Source organism: Hyperoodon ampullatus, assembly GCF_949752795.1.
Source record: "Hyperoodon ampullatus genome assembly, chromosome: 15".
In the NCBI taxonomy this organism is placed as follows: domain Eukaryota; kingdom Metazoa; phylum Chordata; class Mammalia; order Artiodactyla; family Ziphiidae; genus Hyperoodon; species Hyperoodon ampullatus.
Window position 1 is genome coordinate 968,488 of NC_136928.1, and position 10,917 is coordinate 979,404.

Sequence of the window (10,917 nt, forward strand, 5' to 3'; positions counted from 1 at the left end):
TCGGGAATGCAGCTAGAGACGATGAGGCTGAGGTGGGGGGTGGGGTCAGGGAGCAATCAGTATACAGTCTTTTTTTTGAAGTATAGTTGATTTACAATGTTGTGTTAGTTTCTGGTATACAGTAAAGTGATTCAGTTATACATGTATATATATATATATTTTTTTATATTCTTTTCCATTATGGTTTATTACAGGATGTTGAATATAGTCCCCTGTGCTATATAGGAGGACCTTATTGTTTATCGGGTTTTTTTGTTTTTTTTTTTTTTGCGGTACGCAAGCCTCTCACTCTTGTGGCCTCTCCCGTTGCAGAGCACAGGCTCCGGACGCACAGGCTCGGCGGCCATGGCTCACGGGCCCAGCCGCTCAGCGGCATGTGGGATCTTCCCGGACCGGGGCACAAACCCGCGTCCCCTGCATCGGCAGGCGGACTCCCAACCACTGCGTCACCGGGAAGCCCTGTTTCTCTATGTTATACATAGGAGTTTGTATCTGCTGATCCCAAACCCCTAATGTATTCCTCCCCCACCCTCTTTCCCCGTTGGTAGCCATTAGTTTGTTTTCTATGTCAGGGAGTCTGTTTCTGTTTCATAAATAAGTTCATTTGTGTCATATTAGATTCCACATATAAGTTATAGTATGCAGTCTTCTGAAATGATCCAGTCTGGCTCCAGAGAGAGACTGGAAACAAACCCTAGGAGGCCTCTGAAGTAACCCAGAGACCAGCTGACCAAGGTAAAGCAATCAGAAAGGAAAGTCAGTGAAATGGGTCCGGGGCTCCCAGTCAGAATAATCAGAGGGTACTGGTGCCACTAATCTGACCAAGAGAAGAGCTAGCTGCATTTCTGGACATGCTGGGTGAGGGTGCCGCCAGCATCCAAGAGTGAACACAGACACGGGTCAGGATGGGGTCTTCTGATGGTCCCAGAGGCAGGGGGTGTGGTCAAGAGCATGGGCCTCTGGAGCCCAAATGCATGGCTTCAATTTCCAGCCTTTACAAAAAAGCTAGTGACCTTGAACAAGTCACTCTGTGCCTCAGGTCCTTACCAGTAAAACAGGGATGCTGCTAATAGTATCTACTTCATGGTGTTGTTATGAATGTTAACGAGCTAACATATGTAAAGAGCTTAAAACCACGTGGTTCATAGTAAATGCTATGTGTTTGCTCTTCAGTTTCAAAGTGTCAATCAGCACAAAACACTGGGCTTGTCTATCAGGGGACAAGTGATAATGATGGGGCTAGTTTTGGGCAGGTGAACCTAAACTTTCCCTGCCTCAGTCTACAACCCAGATTATGTAAAATGATAGGGATTTCAGAAGAGTTCAAATCAAGGCCTTTTCAAAACACTGTAAAACTCAAGCTTCAACCTTCTCTCCTAATTCTTCCTTCTAGTAGCAACTTTAAAAGATCCTTCCAAAATATTCTCTCTGATTCTCTCCCTATTTCTTAACTGCTGCTGGAAACAGGCAGCTTTGCTCACCTAAGATGGGAGGCCAAGTCCCAGCTTCCACACCTGCTCAGTTAAGGCCTGACTCAATTCTGCCCCCATTGGTAATTTGGGGGAAATACACCCAAGTGTCCCTGAGACACTTGACAGGCTGCAAATGTAGAGAAGACTCCAAGAAAGACCTTTTCACATTGCTGTACTTAATCATCACAACTTCCTAAAGTGAAGAAGGTTGCTGTTGTCATCCCTGCTTTACAAAAAGAAATTGGCAGTCCAAAGAAGCAAAGTGACTTGCTCAGAGTCCTGTGGTTAATAAACCACAAAACAGAGATTAGAACTCATTTCTACATAATCTGGTTAATTCTCGTCCCAGTTTGGGACTAAAGCTATGACCCCCTCCCCATTCCAGGCCAGGAAGGTTCCAGTCCTAGCCTCCATCCTCTGGTTTGGGGGAGGGTAAATTTGTGGTCCTAGGTTCCTTCCTCTGGACAGGGGGTGAGTAAATTTAAATGTCCTGGGGCAATATTCACCCAACTGAGAAGACCTCTCCTGAATTAATGGTCCTCCAGCTGGGACTTGCCAAGAGATGACAGTCACAAGGGTTAACTCACTTCTTGGGCAAAGAAGCCCAACGAAGTTGCCAAGGTCCTGCCGGATCACAGACTCGTTCTTAAATAAACTGAATTAAAGTGCAGGGCAGAGCCTTATCCCAGGATTGAGTTAGAAAGTAACAGCCACTTACAAGCAGACTAAAACTCAACTAAACCAGCGGCCGTCTGCTCCCTACTCCAGTCTGAGGCTAAGTAATGTCATGGTATCTTGGGGTTCATCTGCCACGGCTTTGAAAACCCTGCGATGGCAACCCACTTTCCTCTCCTTTGCTCTCAGGATCCCCAGAATGGGAGTATGAGCAGATCGCCCCACAGAAAGATAATGTCAAAACATTTGCCCAAAAATGTGTTCCCATTGAGATACAGAAATTTCAAGTATGTAATTGAGCAACGCTGTCATTGACTCACAGATCTGGACACCCTCCACCCCCGCCCCAGCCCACCCTCTCGTCTCAAGTCCTAGCTGAGGCCCAGGGCCAGGAGCCAATCCCGAAATCCCGAGCGTTTCAGAAACTCAATTCTCCCCAGAGAGCGCCTGGGGCCCAGCCTAGCCCCACCCCCTCTCCATACCCAGAGGCACAGAGAGCGAGTCTCCCCGGCGGGGCCAGAGGCTTTGTCTTACGTAAAAGACCTGGCCCGAGCAAGAGCTCGGACTTAGGCGGGGTGCTGCTGAGACAGAAGTGGGCAGACAGGTCGGGGCTTACGACAGGGAAAAGCTCGTTTTCAGAAGGACAGAAATCTCCAGGAAGACGGCAAAGAGGGGAAAAGGGGGTGTTGGTCCTCTCGGAGAAACTTTTAGGTACACCAGAAGTAACATCCAAAGTCCGCCCCCCATTTGGAGGCGGGCCCGAGGATGGGGTACTCAAGGCGGGGCGGCCCCGAGGCAGGCGCTGGGAATGGGCGTGGTGGGGGGCGTACGCCCCTCGCGGAGCCACAGTTCCGGGCGCCTCAGTTCCGGGGAAGGGGTGCGGCGGGCGGAGTTTCTCTGACCCTTTCCCAGCTTCTTCCCGCGTGGTCTTCTCCCCAAGCCCACCTCCGCAAGGCCGTGAGGAACGCTAGGGGGAATCGTAGGTCCCCAAAATGTGGTCCTTTAGCGCGGGAGGAACCCAGGCAACCCCGCGCGGCAGCGGAGCCTTCCCCCAACCCACCCCCCCGCCACGATTCTCCCCACGTGCTCTGGCCGGAACTCAGGCTGCGAAAGGGGGGCTCCTCCCACGTGGGCCCAGCAGTCAAAGACTACGTGCCGGGTGGCCCGCCCCTCCAAAAAAAAAAGCGCGAGCGCGCGCAGGGCCGCAGAGAGGGAGAGCCGCGCGGTGCGCGAGCCCCGGAGCCTCGCACGCGCGCACACGTCTGCCCGTGCCTAGCGGACGTGGCTCCTCCAGCCCAGGACTTTCCCCGCCGCGCTGATATTTTCCGCGTCCGCGGGCCGGAATGGGGAGGAAGCGGGTCCCCGCAGGGTCTAAGAGGAGAGTCCCAGCCGGCCGGGACCCCGGAGAGAGGGCCGGGGACAAAGCAACGTTGTCAGGCGAGCCAGCCGCCCCCGCCCGCGCTTACTTACCTTCTGCACTTGGTCATGGTTGAGCTCCGTAAAGAAGTAGGCGAGCAGATGCGAGGCGATCATCCTGCCGCGGCCCGACGGCGCCGAGCTGGGAAACCTTGGCTGGAGCGCGTGCGGGGGAGGAGGGCGGCGCGGTGTGACCGCTTTGTAGCCGGGCTTGGAGGCCCGGTCGGGAGCGGTGAGTCCGGGAGGCACACAAAGAAGGCGCACGATGGCGCGCCCAGCTGCAGGGTCTCGGGTCTCTAAAAACAGGTTCTGAGAGTCACAGCTGCTGAAGGACCAAGAATCACTGCCAGCGACGTGCTGGGATGCCCCACTGTCAAGGTACTAACTTCAGCCACAGAATCACTAAGGCTCAACTTGAGAAGAATAGCAGCTTGGCTCCACTAGGGCGACAGGACCTCTCCGGCTCACACGCGCGCTGCTCTCGCCCGCGGATCTTCTCGGCTCGATGACACGCTGGTGCTAGCGGCGGCCCGGGACTCCTGCGCTGGAGTTTCGTGCAACAATGTGGCTTATTGAGGGGTTGCCGGCTCGCGGGCCGCCGGGTCAGTGACGCGCGCACGCCCATTGGCTGCGCGGGGAGGGTGTGTGTGCCCACGGGCCGCCCGCCGCCGCGGTGCAGCCAGTCAGAGCGGACGGCCCGCGGGCGCGGCCGCTCAGACACCCGAGCCGGCAAGCTGGAGGGGCGCACCCGGGGCGGGGGGAGGGGCCAGGCAGCATGGATGAGACGTGTGGTCCGTGGCAACAGGCTGGGGCGGAAAGGCGCATGAGCCACCGCCGCGTCAGGCCCAGCTCTGGGTCGGGGGGGCGCATAATCACAGACCCGGAGTGTGGGGTGACTGGAAAGACGGGTCACCGGACTTGCACACGCCCTGGGCGGGAGAGAAACACTGTCTGGCATCTCGGGGTCATGTGAGGGGCCCCCGCTACTGGGTCACATTTCTGAAGCATCTTAGTTCTCACCTATTGTGGCTCCAGGCGCCCGCGCAATGCTAATGCAAAGTGAGCCGCCGCAACTGCCGCTTACTTTATGCCAGGCACCACAAAACTGAATGGATGTGAGTTTCACTAACCTTGTTTTACAGATGAGGAAACAGAGCCCTTAAGAGACTTGCCCAAGGTCACACAGTTAATGAGTGGCAGGTAAGCGAAGAAACCCACGTCCGTCTGTCTTTGAGGCCCTCTTCTTTTCCCTATTATCCCATCCTGCCACTGTAAGAGCCGGGAAGTAGAAAGCAGGAAAAGAACTTTGTCTGCAGCTGTGGGACTGATGCATGGGTGAAACTGGGTGCGTGATAAGTGTGTAACCAAATGATCCTGGACATGTGTGGGGTGGGGTGGCTTATGGATGCTGAGAGGAGTAGGAGCCCCAGCCACAGCTAATGCCTGGCACCAAACGTTTTTTGTTTTTCCTTTTTTTTTTTTTTCTAATTTTATTGAAGTATAGTTGATTTACAATGTTGTGTTCATTTCTGCTGTACAGCAAAGTGAAGCAGTTATATATTCTTTTTATATATTCTTTTTATATATATATTATATATTATATAAATTATATATATTTATATACTATATAAATTATATATATAAATTATATATGAATTATATATTATCTATATATATATTATATATATCTTATTCTTTTTATATATTCTTTTTCATATTCTTTTCCATATGGTTTATCACAGGGTATTGAATCTAGTTCCCTGTGCTATACAGTAGGACCTTGTTGTTTATCCATCCTACATATAACAGTTTGCATCTGCTAACCCCAGACTCCCAATCCTTCCTCCCTCCCCCCCACCTGCAACTACAAGTCTGTTCTCTGTGTCTGTGAGTCTTTTTCTGTTCCATAGATATGTTCATTTGTATCGTATTTTAGCTTACATACATAAGTGATATCATATGATATTTGTCTTTCTCTTTATGACTTACTTCACTTAGCACGAGAAACTCTAGGTCTACCCATGTTGCTGCAAATGGCATTATTTCATTCATTTTTATGGCTGGGTAATATTCCATTGTATATACATACCATATCTTCTTGATCCATTCATCTATAGATGGATATTTAGGTTTTTTCCATGTCTTGGCTATTGTAAATAGTGCTGCAATGAACATCGGGTGCATGTATCTTTTCAAATTATAGTTTTGTCTGGGTATATGTCCAGGAGTGGGATTGATGGATCATATGCTGGCACCAGACTTTTATACATGGTGGAAGCCAGCAAGAGTGAGTGCAGCCTCCGGGAGACTGGTGATTGTGGAGAATAGCAAGCCTGGGGTTGGAAAGGCCGCAGGGGAGGGAAGGTGAGGGTTTGCAGTGTTCTCCTGAGGAGTTTCTCCTTCTCTCATAAACAGTGGGGTGCTATCTGCAATGTATAATAATAATAATAAAACACAATATTAAATGTTCATTGTTGGAAAATAAGAATATACAAATAGAAAAAACATAAACATCCATGATCTAGCCTCTCAGCAAAACTTCTTGAAAGCTATGTACCCTTGCCAGCTACACATTTTCTCCCCTCCCTCCCTTACTGCAATCAGGCTTGGGTCCAAAACTGCTTTGGTCATAGTCACCATAATGACCTACAAAGTGCCAAATCGTCTGTTCCTATCTCTTCTTTTTTCATTTAACTTAATTTTTTATTTGATGTATAGTTGATTTACAACGTCATGTTAGTTTCAGGTGTATGGCACAGTGATTCAGTTGTGTGTGTGTGTATATTCTTTTTCAGGTTCTTTTCCCTTATAGGTTATTACAGAATACTGAGTATAGTCCCCTGTGCCACACAGCAGTAGGTCCTTGTTGGTTATCTATTCCTATCTCTTTTGTACCCTTGTCTTACTCCACCTCTCAGGGATGTTGTGCACAGTTGACCAAATCCCTCATCTGGACGCACCATCCTCTGCTGAGCCAGGGAAGCTCTACCCTCACTCTCCAGGTTCCTCCGCCCCCGTTTTCACTACTGGTAAACGCTGGCGTGTTCCAGGGCTGTCCTTCACCCTCCTCTCTGATCCAGTTACACTCTCTCCCTGGTGTTCCCTGCCAGCCCCATGACAGTTATATCATTTACACGCTGATGATTCACAAATGTAAATCTACAGCGAGGACCTCTCCCAGAGTTCCAGACCTATTTCTCCAGCTACCATTTGTCATCTCCCACTGAAGTGACTGGCGTCTCACACTTAACATGTCCAAAGCTGAGCTCAACGTCTCTTCCCAGATCTATTCCCTTCCCGGTTGTCTCAGCAAATTGTGTCACCACCACCCTACATCATCCTTCATTCCTTCCTACCACTCACCTGCATGTCCAGTTAACCCATCAGCAGTCAGTTTGGTCCCTAAAATAGATCCTATTAATTGACCTCTTCTCTCCGTGTCCTCGGACACCTCCTAGCCAAGCCACCAGCAACTCAGCCAGAGCCGATACCACATTGCCCTACCTTGCCCCCTGCTTCCACTCATGCCTACCTCCACCCTGACCCCTATAGTCAGTTCTTTACTCAGGGGCCAGAGTGACCTGTAAAATATAAACCATTCTGTGTCTCTCCTGGGCTCAAGTTTAATGTCTTCCAAACTTAGAATAAAATTCAAACTCCTGACAATGGCCTCTAAGTCTTTATATGATATGGCTTCTGCCTCCCTGTCCACCCCACTCTATGCTACTTTCCCCAGTACACTGCTTGGCACTCACCCTAGGATGTTTTCCTCGAAAATGTCAAACTCTTTCCCACCCAAGGGCCTTAACTCTTCCTTTTTCTTCTTTCTGAAATATTCTTCTCCAGATCTGTGTCCAGCTGTCTCTTCCTCCATATTGAGGTTCAACCAAAATATCACCTCCTCAGAGGACTTTCCCCTGACCAGTTTATCTCAAGGAGTTCCCCAAGTCACTATCACATAACTCTGATTTCCTATTGATTTTCCGTATATTCTTTAGGGCAGGATCTGTACCTATGCTGTTTCCTCATATCCACAGGGCCTAAAATGGTTCCTGTCACATGGTAGGCATGCAATAAATATTTGTTGGATAAATGAATAGAAAAAATCTTAGAGATAGCCATTTTTCACATTTTTTATAACAATTCGTACACCCAACATCTCTCACCTGATTGCAACAGTCTCATAACTGGGCTTCCCTCTTTAGATATAGAAACACCATAGATATATAGGTTTAGCTATCCAACAGAGATTCTTAGAGAAGTGATGTGATCTGATTTGCTTTTTTAGGGCAATAATTGCCCTCCATGTGGATACAGGAGAAGGAGGTCAGAGACCAGAGGCAGAAAGAGGCTGAAGCTGAAAGATAGGACCAGGGCCTGAACGAAGTTAAGGGTGGGTAGGGAAGTCAGGCTATAGGTTTAGATGTTTCAAAGCCTGAGGTGGAATTGATGGCTTTGGCTAGGAGTGGGGGAGGAAGAGGAGGATACCTACTGCTTAGAAATACTTGGAAACCCAATGGTCCAGTGCTACAAAACCTGTTGACCCCAGGAAAATGGGACCAAACCCAGTGGGTCATGTTAGCTATGATCCCTTCTCCATACACTAATTTTAGAGCCTTTTCCCCACTCCCCTCTTTGGTCCCATTTCATGGACCAGATAATAATCACAAGGTACTTTAAGTGCATATTATCTCTTACAAATCTCCCAATCCTGAGCGGTGGCTGGAGTAGGTATTGTTATAAGCCCCAAGTTATACATGGGAAACTAAAAGGTATTACTCACTCAAGGCTGAGACTTACATCTTTGACTTTTCTGGCTCCAAACTCCATGCCTGGAATTTATTATTTATTGATCCTTAGATCTCTCTCTCTCTCTCGCTCTCTCTCTCTCTCTCTCTCAGACACATACACACAGAGAGAGAGACACACACAAATGTTGAAGAGTAATAACACATCCATGTAATTTACATTCCACAACCCCAAGAGAGAAACCAATCAGCAAATATTTATTAAGCAAACCCTTGCTATGTTCAGGACAGTCTGTTTTTACACAAGGCTGGCTCTTGCCTCACATAGGACTGACCTGAGCCCGACTGTTAGGCTTCAGGGAGCTGCACTGGGAAAAGGCCACTTTGCCAAGAGACCTCTACTTGCCAAATATTCCTTTTTCTAATTAGAATTTATCAAGTTTGCAACATGTTATAAGTAATGGGATTTCGTAGAGAATTTTAAGACTGAGCATGGGCCTGCCCTGAATATAAATATTAGGACTACTTGTATTGCATTGTCTTTAACGCTGGGCACTAATAATCTGCATAATCTCTTGTGTTTCACAGTTCAATGTATGAATTTGAGGGATTGGGAAAAAGAGGCATTTAAAAGCAGTTAAAATTGAAAAATAGAAGCCACAGTGTACACAGCAATCTAATTTTATCTGTCACAGTTGCAAACTGAACCCATTCAAGCTAGTTTAAGCAGAAAAGGAGTTTACTGAAGAATCTATAGTCCCTTTCAGGATCTTCAGCAGGGCCAGAGACTCAGACTCAGAGGCTAGCCATCCAAGCATGATGTGCAAGTTATACCATCAAACTCCATTGGTAAAAATGCTATCGTTGTGGCCACTGGGCTCAGACATCTCTGCCGAACTCCTGATTCTGGGCACAGGATTTTACAGCCAGGACGTGCCATAGACACCTTTGAGAGTTAGATGTCTGTCTCTCATCATCCTTGCTAGAAGGAATTCTGCACGGCACCCCTTTATTTATGGTATTTGCTTCTGAACTGACATCTTACTGTTGGTTACCAGAGCCTGGGCCACATGCCCATGCTCTAGCTGCAAGGAAAGCTGGGGAAACAGGCCCATGGGGTCAGGAGTCACAATTTGGAGAAGTCCTAAATTAAGAAGGGTGTTCAAAGGGGCTGGGCAGGCCCAAAGCTTGACAACACATCCACCACACCCAACAGTTACTGAATGCACTGCATTGCAAAGTTTAAGACAATCCACAGATTCAATGCAATCCCTATCAAATACCAATGGCATTTTTCACAGAATGAAAAATTCTAAAATTTGTAGGGAAACACAAATAGCCAAAATAATCCTGAGAAAGAAGAAAAAAACTGAAGGTATCATGTGCCCTGATTTCAAACTATACCACAAAGCTACAGTCATCAAAACAGTATGTACTGGCACAAAAATATACACATAGATCAATGGAACATAATAGAAAGCCCAGAAATAAACCCACACTTATATGGTCACTTAATCTATGACAAAGGAAGCAAGCATATAAAGTGGAGAAAAGACAGCCTCTTCAATAAATGATGTTAGGAAAACTGGACAGCTACATGCAAAAGAATCAGACTGGACCACTTTCTCACACCACATACAAAAACTCAAACTGGATTCAAGACTTAAGTGTAAGACCATAAAACACCTAGAAGAAAACATAAGCAGTACTCTCTTTGACATCAGTCTTAGCAATATTTTTTTTTTGGCTATGTGTCCTTAGGCAAGGGAAACAAAAGCAAAAATAAACAAATGACACTACATCAAACTAAAAAGCTTTTGCACAGTGAAAGAAACTATCAACAGAACGAAAAGGCCATCTACTAAATGGGAGAATATATTTACAAGCAATATATTTGATAAGGCGTTATATCCAAAATATACAAAAACACATACAACTCAACAAACAATCCAATTTAAAAATGGGCAGAGGACCTACATAGACATTTTTCTAAAGAAGACATACAGTAGGCCAACAGACACATGAAAGGATGATCAACATCACTGATCATCAGGGAAATGCCAATCAAAACCACAATGAGATATCACGTCACACCACCAGAATGGCTATCATAAAAAGACAACAAATAAATGTTGGTAAGGGTGTGGAGAAAAGTGAACCCTCATGCACTGTTGATGGGAATGTTAATTGGTGCAGCCACTATGAAAAACAGTGTGGAGATTCCTCAAAAAATTAGAAATAGAACTATAATATGATCCACTAATTCCACTTCTGGTTATTTTTCCAAAGAAAACAAAAACATTAATTTGAAAAGATATGTGCAATCCCTATATTCATGGCATCATTATTTACAATAGCCAAGATATGGAAGCACCTAAATGCCCATCCATAGATGAATGGATAAAAAAGATGTATATACATACAATGGAATATTACTTAGCCATTAAAAAGAATGAAATCTTGCATTTGTGACAACATGGATGGACCTAGAGGTTATTATGTTAAGTGAAATAAGTCAGACCTCTACCATATGATTTCACTTATATCTAAAAAACAAAACAAACGAACAAACGAACTTTTAAAATAGGGTATCTGTATTCAATGGG

The 10,917-nt window shown here is 46.6% G+C and overlaps 1 protein-coding gene across 1 annotated transcript in view; it reads right to left on the reverse strand.

The window, feature by feature from the left end:
• Positions 1–3,680, reverse strand: part of HK2 (hexokinase 2) — a gene marked incomplete at both ends in the record, with an annotated part of 58,786 nt that extends 55,106 nt beyond the window's left edge. Inside the window, one exon of the mRNA XM_079720760.1 lies at positions 3,618–3,680. Within this exon, the coding sequence (XP_079576886.1) occupies positions 3,618–3,680 (63 nt within the window). The remainder of the gene's footprint in view (positions 1–3,617) is intronic.
• Positions 3,681–10,917: the final 7,237 nt, after the last annotated feature.